This window comes from Esox lucius, chromosome 17 (assembly GCF_011004845.1).
Source record: "Esox lucius isolate fEsoLuc1 chromosome 17, fEsoLuc1.pri, whole genome shotgun sequence".
Taxonomy (NCBI): domain Eukaryota; kingdom Metazoa; phylum Chordata; class Actinopteri; order Esociformes; family Esocidae; genus Esox; species Esox lucius.
Window position 1 is genome coordinate 18649135 of NC_047585.1, and position 17284 is coordinate 18666418.

At 39.5% G+C, this 17284-nt stretch overlaps 1 protein-coding gene across 2 annotated transcripts in view; it reads left to right on the forward strand.

Annotated features, from left to right (window-relative positions):
- The first annotated feature begins 271 nt into the window (after window positions 1-271).
- cdh4 (cadherin 4, type 1, R-cadherin (retinal)) overlaps window positions 272-17284 on the forward strand; it is a 208541-nt gene continuing 191528 nt past the window's right edge. For both annotated transcript variants that reach the window (XM_010881866.3, XM_010881867.3), the window contains exons 1-2: window positions 272-481; window positions 3141-3252. In XM_010881866.3, the coding sequence (XP_010880168.1) occupies window positions 425-481; window positions 3141-3252 (169 nt within the window). In that variant the 5' untranslated portion in view covers window positions 272-424. The remainder of the gene's footprint in view (window positions 482-3140; window positions 3253-17284) is intronic.

The following is a 17284-nucleotide window of genomic DNA, read 5'->3' on the forward strand; positions in this document are numbered from 1 at the left end:
TCATACCCTAATGAGTGCGTTTCAATCAAGAATAGGATTCCATACACTATATATTCAGTAAATACTACATATTCAGTCATTAAATATAGTATTTGTGACACACCAGTCCTACAAGCGAATTAAGTTTAAAACGTCAAAAAATTTATTCCAACGCTTTTACAGTGAGCCTTCGGTGCATTCTGTGCGGTAGGAGGGGTTGTAGTGACGTTTGCATCCAATATGCGCGCGGCTCCATACAAAGCAACATCGCTCTCTCCAGCGGCAGTTTTGCTCTAGACAAGTCGGGACGATTTCTCGCTGAGAGCTTCTTATTGCGCTCAGAACTTTGCATCTAAGAAGAGAGCTCCGGGAATTAATACAATTTATTCGAGGAAGGCTAGTCGGTCTAATCTGTGTCCATTGATCTTAGAGCGCTCTGGCAAAGATGCATTTTGGCTCCGTTGTTATACTGACCTGCACCTTACTTGTGGGCACATCTTGGGTAAGATATTTAGTTATTTTCGAAATACGGTGGAAGTAGCATGTCCTACTGCACTGGTTTATCCGTTTGACATAAACGAGCTTTCCACCGCAGTGCACGTACTGAATTGTGTCTAGTAAAGACTTTTCCCTGCAGTAGTATTTTGCGCTATAGGGAACATGCTGAATTTAATAGCGTATAATGTCATGATAATTTCAAACGAAACGTTATTTTGTAGACAAGGTTATCGAGTTGTTCTCAAAAAAGGAAATTCATAGCCTATTGAATGACAAGTGCCTGAATAAGGCAATCAATCGAATATTGATTTTTGAGCGCGTTTTCCATTTAGGCTACTTTTTGTTTACTTAACTGCAGTACACTATTCTAATGTATTATATATTAATATTTAGCCTCGCAGGGGACCTTTTGTGTTATAATTTCTAAAGGCTATGGGAGGGTAACTTCATGCACGGTTACAGACTAATTCATGTTCATTAGGTCTGTATAGCCTGAAGTGCTAAGTAGGCTACATTCTCAATAATAATATGCAAATCGTTATATATCGTAGCAACTATAAGGAAAACTGTATGTGACTGAGTTCCAATGTAGGTTGGTAATTAGTTTAAAGCCTAGCATGTTTAATGAATCTCGAATTGGCGATACGATATGTTCGTGGGATGTATGTTCAAATACTCCAATGGCAGGTGTTTCTTTCTTCTTTTCTTTCTTTCTTTTGTTTTTCTAATGTTACATTATTAAAATAGAAAACAAATTGCCCCATGAAGTATTTTAACAAAGTGTGTGCCGCCATCTTGTCTCTTTCAAACCTTGTCTTATTGACTAAGACAGGTGTCACCATGACATGCAGCCCTTTGGGCTGGACCCCCACCTGTCTGGATCAACGAGAGGTTTCGAAGAAATTAGAAGATGCATATACTTTGACCCAAATAGCGGACTGAGATTGTAGCCAATTCCAGGTTAATTGTTCTGCTACGCTTTAAACTACCCAAATAGCAATTAATCGGAATCTATTCCCTTAGTGGTCCAGTTAATAGTAGCCATAAGGGAGCAGGGGATCTGGTGTATGATATACCACGGCCAAGAGCTGTTCCTAGGCACCAGGCATCGACAAAGCGCTTTGCCGTGGTCTAATGAAAATATATTAGAAATATACCACAAACTCCCGAAATGCCTTATTGTTATTATTACCCGGTTACCAACACAATTAGTGCAGTGATAAGTGATGTGATGGAAACCTATACCATCTCTTATAATACAGCTATCAGCCAATCAGCATTCAGTATTCGAAGCACCCAGTTTATAATTCATCATCTGATTGCATTGACATCTGACATTAAGGTAAATTATGAAATAGTCACTCATGCCTGACATAAAGACTGGGTCCTGTGTTTTTGTGATAGGGCTTACATTAAAAACAAATTAAACAAATGTGAATACATTTGTGGAATTGTTATTTTTATGAAACAAGCATTGTATATGGTATTGTCCTGAACCTTTCTCTGTAAAACTAACTAACATTAAAGATTTATGGTATGTAATGGAGTTTTCTCTCTTCATTTTCATTATGATGATATCCAAACTGTAGTGAATGTGATTAATAATTCTTAGCCTTTTCACATTTTGTGTGTTTGTTCTAGAATGGATTATTTAGACTTTTACAGAAGTAATTGTTTATATATTTAAAAATATATATTTTTGAAACTATCATGGAAAATATGCTGTAATGCATTCTTTCATACATGGCAGAGCTATTTTTAGAACGTACTTTTGTCCTTTTGCTGTTATATTTTATTTCTTTAAATCAAAGGCCAACAAAATATTGTGACATAATCCACTGTCCAAAAAAGCTGAATGGCTGTATATAATGGCATTTGCACATTTAATTTCCTGAACAAAATGTATACACAAAAATCACGTACATGTGTCTACATTGAACTGTAAAGGTTAGAATTGATGTGATAAAATGAATACTATGTTGTGGTGCCATGTACACAATTCAAAATAGCTTTAATAATACAATTTCAAAATACAATGCTTTCTATTTATTTACAGAGAGATATTGGAAATTACAACAAATCTTTTGATACAAATATTTAAGGTGTAAATGTATAATCTATAACAGAGAATGATACCCCCAAAAGTGTTTTGGCTGTCTAAAGTAAGAATGGAAATGCCATTTGTCATTTCTTTTAAATGGTTACCCATGCTTAAAAAAAAGGGGATCCATCTAATGTACCATCTATGACTTTATATTTGCTTTATTAAGTCAATAGGGGTTTACACTCCCCCCAAGGGGTACAGTGGAACTGCACACAAACGTTTGAATATCTATTTTTTACTTTCTGTGAGATGTAAATGTTGTGATTTCATGGGGAAAATCGCTAAAATCGCTCATCCACTTGGCATTCTCTTCCCCCTGTCCTCCTGCTCAGTTTTCTCCCTCAGGCCTTATGGTTTTAGGTATAGCTTACACTGGAGTAAAATATAGCCTACTGATATATCTGCTGTTGGTGGTTTACTTGCAAATGTTCTAATTTGGTTAGAAGCAAATTAGCAACACCGGGTTCAATAACAGTCTCAAAGCCTGCAGGATTGACTCAAACCCTATGGCCACAAGTCAATTTGCCGATGCTTATAGGCAGTTTTGTTTTCTCCCCAGGGGACCAAGGCAGGCCAACCACCTAAACCCCCATGCCGACCAGGCTTCTCCGAGAGCTTCTACACAGTGTTTGTCTCCAGGGAACTACTGCCAGGCCAGGGCATTCTGAAAGGTAAGCACTGTGGATCACATTTACTGACCGGCATTTCCAACTCACCTCCGGAGATAGATCCCAACCAGAGGGCGATGTAGTGTGTGCGCCTATCTATGTGAGCGCGTCTGTGAACGTCTTTCCGTTTGCGTCTGTCCGTTTGCGTCTATGTGTGTATTTTTTTGGGGTGAGATGGTGTACAGCGTTTCATCATGACTAAAGAACGCGCACTCTGTGGTAGAGCAACACAACTCCTGTAGAACATGCAGAACAAACATGCATGTGTTAATGAAGTTAAAGTTGGATGGAATGTATGCTGGTTTAAAATCTAACCCCCTATTTGATAATAGGTTTTTAATAGGCTCTAAATATATACATCTATTCATTCTTGTCACACGAGCTGCATTCTCAAGCTAATATAAGTGTTCCCACAGAAAACATTGAATTTCTCCTTTCCTAAATGATCACTTAAGCAGCAGACTATAGATCAGACTATAAATCGCCCGTCTTTCTCCTGAGTCCTGCTGTGTGTTTGCTGCTGGGAACTCACAGCTTTTATTTTATTCCTTGTACTGTAATGCATTTTTTCCCTTTTCTTCTCTCTCTTCTTCAGAGGAATTCAATTATCTTTTCATTCGCTCCATTTCTTTTTAGCGTATTACATCTATTATGAGTTTCCCCTGAAAATACGTGAATTATGCTGAATATTTTCAGCTTGGATCATTTGTTTGTCTTTAAGTCACATCTAATATTGCGAACGCAAACCTCACTGGCAAATTATTTGATAATCTTTATGTGAAAGGTAATTATACTTATATAAAATGCATATTCAACATACTATTGAACATTTGACTTTGATTTAAACATTCTGATTAGGTGTGCAGTAAGAGCTTCATAATTTCAGCTGGGTTTAAGGGAGGGGGGGAGGTTATTCCTCCTATAACTGACTTTAGCCCCGATGCCTCTTATCAGAGGCTCAGCTGTAGATAAAGTTGGTGCCATCTTCTCTTGACACATCTTTTCTTCAGGAAAAACTGTTTTTCGATTGAAACATCATTTGCTAGGAGGAAATGGTGCTCTTGTTAATGGCTGTTGTTGTGCCATATCACCAGCTTTAAACAAAAGCAATTACCTCATTGCAGAGGTTATTTGGTTACTTAGGAGGCAAACAAGAACAGCACATCCAGTCATTTGGGAACTATTTTGCCTTTGGGTTTGAGGTTGGAAGTACCTGCCTGTTTGGAAATTGGCTAAAGTGTCCTCAGTGACCTGTGCCAAATACAATGTTGAGAGAATAGATGCATTTGGACGGGTTGGTATATGGCATAGGGGTGTGTGTGTGTGTGCATGCGTGTGTGTGTTTGTGTGTATGTGTCTGCCTGTTTCTTAGAAGCACTGCTATCTGCACCTTCAAGTTTCATTACAAAGCATCCACCAGTTCTCTCCAGTGCTAGATAATTTTGATTAGGTCTTTATTGTACAGCATCCATAGCCTTGGGTATCTCTGTCTTTAGCTTACATTGTAGTCCGTACATCCAAGAGACTGGCATTTCTTCAGTCTACCAATATTTTTTTTATTAAGGCCAAACAGTAGGTGTAGGTTCTAAATCAGCTACATCAAATCATGAATTGTTCTTATATGAAAGGGACAGTGTTTGCATCAGACGTAAAGAGAGAGGTTCTTTGAAACACTTCTCACAACACTTCTCGCCACAGATACCTACTGAATGAACCATATTTTTCTTCTATACAAGCTTCGCAGGCTTCTTTACTAAGAAGGCAATCCTAACCTCTGAAGCTAATAATGTCACTGAAAAAACTAGCTACTAGTAAAACTATCCATCTAACTAACTAACTCTACATTGTCTTAAAAAAAAGCTTTCATACCTTTTTGTATTTTTTATAACATTTCAGCGCATGTTTTCGGAAATCAATCTGTAGATCCACATATCTGCTATGCTTTGATCTGCTCCTGTAACAGCAGCAACTGACACAGGAGTCTGCCAGTGTTTGGTAGGCATGGCAGCAACAGACATCTTGCTTCAGGAAAAAGTGTAAAAATGTTAGGTAGCAGTTCCTGATGTAGAAATGTAGCTTGCTAGCTTTGGTGGAATATATTCATCTTTGTATGGTTAATAATAACAGAATCCCTTTATTTTTATATGAAGAAGCTATGGCTGCTCTGGTGACTTAACTTGGAGATGCGCTTGCAAAGTTTTGCACGTTAAGCCAGCTTTCGTGACATTGTCAACTCTCTTAAATACTGATCATTAGTGCACCAAAACAACTTAGCTAGTTGTAAAATGTCAAGACCATGACTTACTTATCAATTCACTTGAACATTATTTACAAATCTGTTGTTATACATTGTCTTAATTTATCATTGATTAAATTATTACTTTTGCCATCAATCTAAAGGAAATATTACATAATGACAAACCAGAAACATATTTTGGGGAATTTGTGCCAACTTATTAAGAATATAAAAGGCCTGAAATATTTTGGGTACATTACTATTCAGACTCTTTAGTCATTGCTTTGGAGAAGCGTTTTTGGCAATCATAACAGCTTTGAGTCTTATAATTCTTTGCAAACCAGGATTTGGCCATGTTTTTTCCATTCTTCCTTGCAGATCCTCTCAAGCACTGTCTTATTGGATGGGTAGCACACATATGGTCTTTGGCCGGGTCACTCAAGGACATTAACTGACTTGTCCTGAAACAAATCCAGCATTGTCTTAACTGTGCGCTTTTGTTTTTTGTCATGCTGATAAATCCAGGTCCTGTGTGCTCGGGATCAGGTTTTTCTTCAAGGACTTGCATTTTGCTCTGTTCATCCCTTCTCTCAAACCCTCTCCCAGTCACTGCCAGTAAGAGGTATCCCCATAGCATGATTCTCCCACTACCATATTTCACTGCAGGGATGGTATCAGCCCGGTGATGGGTACCTTGTGTGCCAGACGTAGTGCTTGACATTCAGTGACATTATGATGCTTTTAAAGTCCTTTAAATAACATTTGGCAAACTCCAAACAACATGTCATAGGACTTTTACTCAGGAGTGTTTTCTGTCTAGCCACTCTACCATAAAGGCCTGATTGATGGAGTGCTGCATAGATGGTTCTGGCAGGTTCTCCCACCTGTGCAGAGAATCTGAAGCTCTATTAGAGTGGTCCTTGGGTTCTTGTTCACCTCACTGACCAAGGCCCTTCTTGCCTGGTTACTTATTTTGGCCCAACTGCCGGCTCTAGGAAGAATATTTGTGGTTCCAAACTTCTTCCATTTCAGAATGATGGAGTGCACTATGCATTTCAGTGATTTAGCCATTGTTTTGATAACCTTCCCCAGATCAGTGCCTTGACATAATTCTCAACATCAGTGCCTTATGGATAGATATTGGAGGCCTATGGAGAATTCAGTGGACTTAATGGCTTTCGCCCTGACATGCACTGTGAGATGTGGGGCCTTTATATACTGTAGAAGGTGTGTGCCTTTTTAAATCATGTCTAATCAATGTAATTTGCTGTAGGTGGACTCTCAAGGATGACCAAAGGACACAGGATGCAACTGAGCTCAATTTCGAAGGTCACAGCAAAGAGTTTGAATACTTATGTACATGATTTTTCAGAATTTTATTTTCAATAAATTGGCCAACATTTAGAAGATTTTTATTTTTTTTTTGTCATTGTGCGGTTTGGTTTTTGAATTGTGTTAAAAAACATTTAAGGTATTATAAAATGTGGCGAAATTGGTCTGGATACTTTACAAAGGCAGTGTAAATGTTAGCAAGACATTCAGTTTACCGATAGCATAGAGTAACAGACTGGCAGTTACAAACATAATTCAGCTTGTTAGCCAGACTGCAATATATTGACATTCTAGCCCTATATCGCCACTTCGTTTAGGTGAGGAATCACCCCAAAAAGTCAACAAATCTCATCTCATCTTCATCCACTTATCCGTATCAGATCGCGGGGGCAGCAGCTCCAGCAGGGGACCCCAAAAAATAGCTCCTGTATTCCCAGCATTGTCAAAGTCAGAACTGATGAATATTTTTGTATTTGAGTTATAAGTTAATATTTTTAATTTCAGAGATAAAATCGGAAAAGGTAATGTCATTATTTTGCACTTACTGAGTCTGGCTTTAATGAGCTTGAGGAGAACCGAGGATTTCAGCCTGATTGGATAACCCTATTGGATGACCCTAATCACAACAATTATGTAAATACTGGGACTATATATTTTCTCAGAGAACACATTAGTATCCCATTGCTAAGCAATCTTTTTGTTTGTCCATAAGAAACCAGAGAGTCAGAAGTTCCTAACTCACGTTTACATTCTCAAACCAAATATATATTGTAATTCCAGCTACAAATCGTCCTGGCTGTCATATACAATGTCACAAACTAAATATAACAACGCTGAATGTTTGTCCTTGTTTTGGCTGTGACACGGATTGTCAAAGAATGGAATTTTAGCTAAAGAGACTGATACTCAAGACTACAGCATCCATTGCTTTGATTCCAACATTGCCTGTGTACCCTTTCACTGTTTGTTCTGTGAAAATCAATCTTTGACTTGTGCTGTCCTCCCTACTGGCCACTCTGAGGAATATGGGCCGGAGGAGCTTAAGTCCTGCTGCTGTGATTAATGTGCCATGGCCGGCCTGACTGAGGGTTTGTTTTCTCCACAACACAGCGAGGCAGCAGGGAAAGAAGAAGACTTCTACTAACAATACTGTGTGTGTAACCCAGAACCATCATCCAAGACATGAATGGTGAGGCAGATGATCGGGTTGATGGGCAGCATTAGGTTTTCTGCACCATTGAAATCCTATTTTCCAATGCAGTCTGTCAAAGTGACCAGAAGACATGGAACGTTGTACCCAGCGTCACAGCCGAGTCTGAGCCCTCTTATGGGTGTTGGCTGGACAGTGACCCTCTGCCATGTTTTTAATCCCACACCATTCATTCAGGTCCAGGAAGGGAAGAGCTGTTTGTAAGGATCGTGTGCGCATGTTACCATTGCCAGTTGGCATACATATTATTATTATAATTTTCATCATCAGTGATTTATGGTTAGATCATGATTTTAGGTTTGCAATAATTACTAGAAAAAAACAGCAAAAACGATGAATATGTTATATGCAGTGAGTACTGGTACAGGCTCAATTTGCAGAGATATGACATAGTTGACGTTTTCGTGCTGTAGGTGGGGCAGCTGAGTTAAGGGTCATTCAATATTTTGTATATTTCTTACCTGTGATTGGAAAAACATTTGTCTAATTTTCAGCTGTCAGCCTAGTGTGAAGGGCTGTTTTAAACAACTATTGGCGATGTTCTGCTCTCTGAAAAGAAACGGCTGCAGTATTGGGTGAGTCTCCTGGTACAAATGGATTAACGTTGCGCTCCCTCCCTCTTCCATTCCCCAGACATGCGCTTGTCTCCGTTCTCCTTCGCTCAGTCATCTCAGGGTGCAACTTGGCCCAAACATTTTGGAGTAGTAACCAGAAATGTTTTTGTTGGTACCGGTCTAGTTATATTTAATGTTACATTTTCTGATGCCATATGTATTCCTCCAGTCCAATTCATCTACCTCACTGTAATTCAGGAGTAACTGTAAGAAGAGTAACCTTGGTATGTCATTTTCACCAATTTACGTGATAAAAAAAATGCATCAAAAATGCGTCTCGTTTGTCTAAATACAACAATTATAGTGTAAAAACGCTTAGGGATACGTTTCAAGGGCACTATGGCGTTTATCACACACTGTAGTTGATGAACCCTATAATAATATCATTAATCAAATCATCTATCTCAAATCTTCTGCTTGGCCTTGGGAAACAGAGGCACAGGAAATTCTCCCTCTCAGTCGAGGCTACCATCCCCTGACCTCAAAATGACCCTATTGTCCTGACGCGGAGGGCATTTCAACCCTCGGTTACTACGGGCAACTGCCTCCTGACCTGTCGTGTCAAGGGTCAGTCAATCAGTGGTCTGTTCCAGTTGTTCTCAGACCTCTCCTGTGGGCCCATAGCCGTCTCTCTCTTTGGTTGTAGACCTGAAAAAGCTCATCTGATTACAACAACCGTCGGCTAGTTGACAAATTGATTCGGGCGTGCAGTTGTGATCGGGGGGTGGGGATTTAACATCATGATGTTGTCTTTGATATGTTGTATTTTTGTTTTTGGACAATATCAGAATATTATTGCTGCCTAGTTTTGCGGTAAACTGCACCTAAACTTGATTCTGAAAAAAAAAATGAAGCGCTTCTAGTTCAGCCTGCGCCAGCTGACATTGGCATCACTCCTACCACAGTCTGAAGAATCCTAATGTAACATGACGGTCTATTTAAGTCGTCACTCACTCTACTGCACTGCTGGTTGTCTTAGAATGCGGTTGCTAAACCCACCTACCACCCCAGGCTCCACCTGTGGGTTGGTTCTGTTTCCTTTTGCGGGGGGTTTTGGTACTATGTACCTTGCTCATTGATTTAGGTAATCCTATTAAAAATATTAGTGTTCATTTTGTTATTAGTAGTATTGTATACACAATCAATCGTAAGGTGTCTAAAACGGACAGAGCCTAATGCCAAGACATTGTATCTGGTGCAGGGTTTTTCTATTAAATATATCACTATCGATTCACAATACATATAGAATTGTGAAAATTGTGAGAATTGCAATCCATATTTTGTCAGCACTTATAATAAGTATTGTGATAATATTGTATTGTGAGATTGCTTGCAATTCCCAGCCTTTACTGCGCTACAGTAGCTCTAGAATACATCTAATACAGTACATGGAATTGCTGGGTTTCCCCAGGAGAGTTAGAAACCCCAGCACAGAATCTTAACGCTTCTGTTATACCAAGAAGCACTGATTGATCCAGCCTCTGTAAACTCATGTCTTCATATCAACTCACCAGCAGGACCTTGTGTGTTAGTCCAAATCCTTTTGGCATATTAGCTCTTGCTTCTAATGTTGCTACTACTAGTCTCCTAGCCTAGCATGCTTGTTTCTTCTGTATCTGTTGTTTTACTATGCTAGTAGCTGCTAACTGTACCATATTTGTGTTTCATCTGCTATGTTAATCCTTTTATAGTTTGCCAATGTTGCGGCTATGTATCATGTTAGCAGGCTAGCCATAACGGGATACTGAATGCCAATGTTCCCTCTATGGTACGTGGCTTGCCAACTCTTCCAGGATTGCCACCTAAAAGAAATGCCAGCCTGTGGAGACAAATTTAAATCAATGATTTAGCCTTGTTAGTTTTTACTATATGGGTGATATATGGGTTGACACCTCATCCCATGGACCTGTCCAAACAGTGATAATAGACCATGTTATATTTGTTTCGTAAAGGTGGTGTGTGCCACAGTCTGTGCATTGAGCAGTAAATTGCTGTGAATAACGCAATATAACATACAAACGTTTTAACAAAGGCCACAAACGGTATACAAAAATCTTTAATTTTGAAACATAATATAGGCTACTACTGAAATGTTTTAAGAACAAGAAACCAGGCAAGCCTAGTTCAGCCGGCCTGCAATAGAAAGTGTTGATCATGGCTCCCCTCTCAAGAATCAAACCTAGGTTGCCCACGTGAAAGTCTGTGTCCTTAACCACAACACCACAGAGCTCACCATTTGCCAGGTGTCAGTATAGCATATAGACATTATATAATGTTGTCATGCATTAGCATCACGTCAAGTTTAAATATTTTGTTAGGCACCATTAACCATCGTGTTAAACTAATGTTTCTTATTAAGTTTACCTCCACCACAAATAGTATCTATTAGCTGTATGGTTTTGCCACTGGCCGTTTTAACAGCTTATTATTATTATTATTATTATTCGTGAATGACACTACAATAACTACTGTATCAATATAGGTGATGATAACAGACTTTTACGTCAAGTGAAAAGATGAACGTAGCCAGCGAAGTGTTTGACTATCCTGAAGAATATATGAATAATATGAAAAATCCACCAGAAATAATCACAATATAACAGAAAACTTGTGATGGCCGTTCTTCTAGCGGCAGGATATTATGCTAGCAACGCTAACTCAGATTTTCTTTTTCAAAATAAAAGCCATCATTGAATTATGTAAGGCAATATAATTAACAATCTAGTCTGTCAATCTAGTCTGTCATTTTTTGTTTAATTTCTGTTCCAATGTTGTTCTTGTCAGTTTTTTTTTTTACATACTCGATTGTTAACTAAATGGCCTTCTAAATGTCAATGATGGCTTTTATTGTGGTAATGAAAATCTGAGTGCTGGCAGCATAATATCCTGCTGCTAAAATAACGCGAATGAAGCCTCATTTGGCCATCACTGCAGTAAACAGTTTCATTTTAAGCTTCCCGTAGCTACAGAAGATTGTAGCCAGTGAAGTTTTTGTCTATTTTGAACAAATGCTCTTTTACCACTGTCCGTTTTAACAGCTAATTGGTCATTTGTGAATTACATTGAGTTTCTATCAATATGGGTGATGATATATTTATAACTGACAAGTGAAAAGACAAGAGAATATCGTGTAGGCAGCAAAGTGTTTGTCTTTCCTGAACAAATCCCTATATCCACCAGAACTGTTTTATTTTAGGCTTCCTATTATGCAGCTACACAAAGTTATAGCCAGCAAAGTTTTTGTCTGTCCTGAACCTCAGGTATCATGTGGGTTAACTGCTACAGGAGTCAAAAGTGGAACATGTTGTTCCGTAGCCCGCGTCTCTAACCACTACGCTATTTAACAAGGGGTAGTCAGTCAGTCAGGGACAGACGGACGGACTCAGTAGCGACATTCACTCTTCTAGGCCGGTTCCGCTTACGCAGTCCGGCAAAATTTTTTATAGTGAAACATTGTTTGGGCTCTTATGTTGCAGTGCACTCCATTAACTATTGGGACAGTAAAGTCTGTATTTGCTGTTTTTATTGTACATTCAAGGCATGTGAAAGTACAATTAGAAGAGGAATATGAGGCAAAAGTACAGACTGTCACCTTTTATTTCCATCTGTTTCAGTACATACAGTATACTGATGAGCCAAAACATTATGACCACTCACAGGTGAAGTGAATAACATTGATCCTCTCCTAACAAGGTCTGGGTAGATTAAATGGCAAGTGAACAATCAGTTCTCGTAGATAAACATGTTGGATTCAGGAGAAATAAGCCAGAGTAAAGACCTGGGTGACTTTAACAAGGGCCAAGTTGTTATGGACAGATGCTTGGGTCAGAGCATCTCTGAAACTCTGAAAGACTTGTGGGGTGCTCCCGGTCAGCAGTGGTGTGTGCCTACCAACAGTGGTCCGAGGAGGGACAAACCATTTATGTGGTGATCCTGGCATTCACGTGGACATCGATTTGACACGTACCGCCAACCTAAACATTGTTGCAGACCAGGTACACCTCTTCATGGCAATGGTATTCCCTGATGGCAGTGGCCTATTTCAGCAGGATAATACTGCCCTGCCACACTGCACACATTGTTCAGGAATGGTTTAAGGAACATGATGAATAGTTCAAGGTGTTGCCCTGTCCTTCAAATTTCCCCGATCTCAATCTGATTGAACATCTGTGTGATATGCTTGACCAGCAAGTCTGATCCACTGCGGCTCCACCTCACAAATTACAGGACTTAAAGGATCTGCTGCTTATGTCTTGGTGCCAGATACCACAGGACACCTTCAGGGGTTTTGTAGAGTCCATGCCTCGATGGGCGCTGTTTTGGCCTGTACGAGGAGGACCAACAGCATATTACATTAGGCAGGTGCTCATAATGTTTTGGCTCATCAGTGTACACAGTATCAGTCAAAGTTTGGACACACCTACCAATTCCAAGATATTAAATAAATTAAATCTATATGGAATCATGTAGTTGCCAAAAAGGTGTTCTAAACTAAAATATGTTTATTTTGCAGATTCTTCAAAGTAGCCTGCTGCCTGGATGACAGCTTTACACACTCTTTGCATTCTATCAACCAACTTCATGAGGTAGTCACTTGAAATGCATTTCAATTAACAAGAGTGCCATGTTAAATTGTGAATTTCTTAATGCCTGCTTAATGCGTTAGGGTGGGTATACTGTACACAGGGTGATATGGTAGGGTGGGTATACAGAAGGCCATCATTATGTCTGTGCTGTAGTCGTAAATATTTTTGATAGAAAAGCTCAAATAGGTAAAGAGAAACAGCAGTCCATCATTACTATAAGACATGAAATTCACTCTATCTAGAACATTTTAAGAAAATTTAAGTGAACTGAATGTTTTTTCAAGTGCAGTCACAAAAACATCAAGCGCTATGATGAAACTGGCTGTCATCAGGACCGCCACAGGAAAGGAAGACCCAGAGTTACCTGTGCTGCAGAGAATAAGTTCATTAGAAATCATCAGTTAACTGAAAGTCAGTCTCCAGACCAAATAAATACTTCACAGGGTTCAAGTAACAGACACATCTCAACATCAACTCTTCTGAGGAGACTGTATGTATCAGGCCTTCATGGGTGAATTCCTGCAAAGAAACCACTACTGAAGGACACCAGTAAGAAGAACAGATTTGATTGGACCAAGAAACATGAGAAATTGACATTTGACTGGTGGAAATCTATCCTATGGATAATCTGTCCGATTTTTTATTCCAAACGCCATGTCTTTGTGAGAGTGGTTGAATGGAAGATCTCTGCATGTGTCGTTCCCAATGTGAAGCATAGAGGAGGAGGTGTAATGGTGTGGGGCTAATTTGCTGGTGCACTGTCTGTGATCTGTTTATATTTCAAGGCATACTCAACCAGCATGGCTATCCCAGCATTCTGTAGTGATATGCCATCTCATCTGCTTTGAGCATAGTGTGACTATTGTTTCTTTTTTCAGTTGAGATGGTTTGGGATGAGTTGGAACACAGAGTGAAAAGCAGCCAAAAAGTGCTCAGAATATGATGTAACTCTTTCAAAAGTTTTTGAAAAGCATTCCAGGTGACTACCTGATAGGTCTGGTTGAGAGAATGCCAAGAGTCGGCTGTGCTGTCATCAAGACAAAAGGTGGCTAATTTAAAGAATCTACAACACTTTTTGGTTACTACAGTAGATGATTCCATGTGTTTTTTCATAGTTATGGAAAATAGTAAAAATGAAGAAATACCCTTTAATCAGTAGGTGTGTCCAAACTTTTGACTGATACTGTGTGTTTTACCAACTAAGAAAAACAGCAATTTGTCACAGTGCTCTGCAGTATTCTTAAACCAGAAGAAAATCTATGTATTGTCCTCCTTGACAGTAACTTTTACTTTGCCTATGGCCTAACGTGATGGTAAAACAACTATGCATATAAGGTTTGTTATTGCACTTTATTTTGTATATTAAAACAAAGGATGTTTCAATGAATCAAATGACTGTTGTGGTAAACTTGTTTTGTGGTAAAGTGTTACCAAATAAATCCAGGAAAAGGTGTTCATTTGCCATTGTCCACATTAAGGTGAGTTACCACTAGTTGGATTCAAATACGTTATTTTTAGCATAGGAAAGGATGATTTACCACAGATAAAGATCAGCATGAAGGAAAAGACAAAGTAGGATTTTGGATGCTCTAAGTTCAACAAAATGAATGAACACTCCTGTTGTGATTATTTGCTCTTTAGGAGAGGATTTGGAGGGAATAGCAGTGAACCTGGAGGGACAAGGGGCTTAATGGTCCACATTCCATGCAGATCCCTGCGGTTGCCAGATAGGCCTTGAAAAGGAACATTCGGGTGATTGCACATTGCAGTGTAAACCATCACCTTGGTATTAGAGCCCGAACAGACACCTAGAAATGTTGGAAGAAGGGGGAGAGGTGCGGGGGCACTGCACAAAATAAATCTATTTGAACTGCAGTTTCTTCAGGATAGCAGCTCTTGAAGTTACTGTCAGTATGTATTCAAAAAGACATCCATGATGAGTTTTGCCCCTCACCAAGCTCCCTGGCAAGGGCGAGAAGGGCAGGAACATAACTTTTCTCCCATTTCACTGGCGTTTTGTTTACAGTACAATGTAACTGTAGAATGGATTGCCATTTTACACTGAACCAAATTATAAACGCAACACTTTTGTTTTTGCCCCGTTTATCCGAAAACCAGTCAGTATCTGGTGTGACCACCATTTGCCTCACGCAGTGCCACACATCTCCTTCGCATAGAGTTGATCAGGTTGTTGATTGTGCCATTTGGAATGTTGTTCCACTCCTCTTCAATGGCTGTGCGAAGTTGATGGATATTGGCAGTACCTGGAACATGCTGTCGTATACGCCGATCCAGAGCATCCCAAACATGCTCAATGGGTGACATGTCCGGTGAGTATGCTGGCCATGCAAGAACTGGGATGTTTTCAGCTTCTAGGAATTGTGTACTGATCCTTGCAACATGGGACCGTGCATTATCATGCTACAACATGAGGTGATGGTCGTGGATGAATGGCACAACATTGGGCCTCAGGATCTCATCACGGTATCTGCCATCAATAAAATGCACCCGTGTTCGTTGTCCTTAACACACGCCTGCCCATACCAAAACCCCACCTTCACCATGGGCCACTTGATCCACAACGTTGACATCAGCAAACCGCTCACCCACACGATGCCATACACGCTGTCTGCAATCTGCCCTGTACAGTGAAAACTGGGATTAATCCGTGAAGAGAATACCTCTCCAAAGTGCCAGACGCCATCGAATGTTAGCATTTGCCAGGTCAGGTCCAGACCCCGATGAGGACGACGAGCATGCAGATGAGCTTCCCTAAATTCTTTGGTAATGCAAACTGATTATTGCAGAAGCTGTTTGGGTGGCTGGTCTCAAACGATCTTGGAGTTGAAGATGCTGGATGTGGAGGTCCTGGGCTGGTGTGGTTACACAGTGAGGCCGGTTGGATGTACTGCCAAATTCTCAGAAACGTCTTTGAAGACGGCTTATGGTAGAAAAATGAACATTCAATTCACGGGCAACAGCTCTGGTGGACATTCCTCAAAAATTTTGCATGCTCCCTCAAAACATGCAACATCTGTGGCATTGTGCTGTGTGATGGAACTGCACATTTTAGAGTGGCCTTTTATTGTGGCCAGCCTAAGGCACACCTGTGCAATAATCATGCTGTCTAATCAGCATCTTGATATGCCACACCTGTGAGGTGGATGGATTATCTCGGCAAAGGAGAAGTGCTCACTAACACAGATTTAGACAGATTTGTGAAGATTTTTTAAGAGAAATAGGCCTTTTGTTTACATAGAGAAAGTCTTAGATCTTTGAGTTGAGCTCAAGATAAATGGGGGCAAAAACAAAAGTGTTGCGTTTATAATTTTTTTCAGTGTATATTGGGTTGATTTGGATTTCCTATTTCCTATTAAGTACTGGAATCAAGACAACAAGTGCAAGTATACTGCATGGAGTTTCAGGAGAGATACAGTACAATACAATGAAGGGTTGACGGCACAACCAGTGAAGGAGCAGTTCGGACAAGTGCATCTTTTATTGAAGGTTGTGCTTTGTGAACCACAACTCTTATTTCTATCCACTTTCAAACAGAATGGAACTGTTTTGATGTCCAAACTTCATGTTTCACATTTCTTTCTTGGCATCTTCAAGGAATCTGAACTCTATTTGACCTACCTTGCGAGAAACATGGAGTTGGATATCTCCCATTTTTTTCTTATTTGCGGTAACGCTACCTTTTTAACTTTCCTCATACTGAATACTTATCTCAAAATTCTTTCAATGTCTTTCTTTGTGGTTCAGCAGTAGAGAAATAGATGGTTTGACTTCTCCTACATTTACTCTGTTAAATGTTGAGAGATAATATTGTAGCATAATAATAAATATGAGGCATTATTAATAAGCATTAATACTCTATTGTTTTTGTTATACACACTCATTTGATATGAGTGTTTATATCACATGAGTGTGTGATACTTCTTAACTTCTTAGGTTTCCCAGCAAGCAGACTAAATGGATATCTAGATGGCTAGGGTTTTGCTGTAATTTATTTAGAAAAAAATTTTTGGGGGGGGTTTTTGGAACAGAAAAAAGT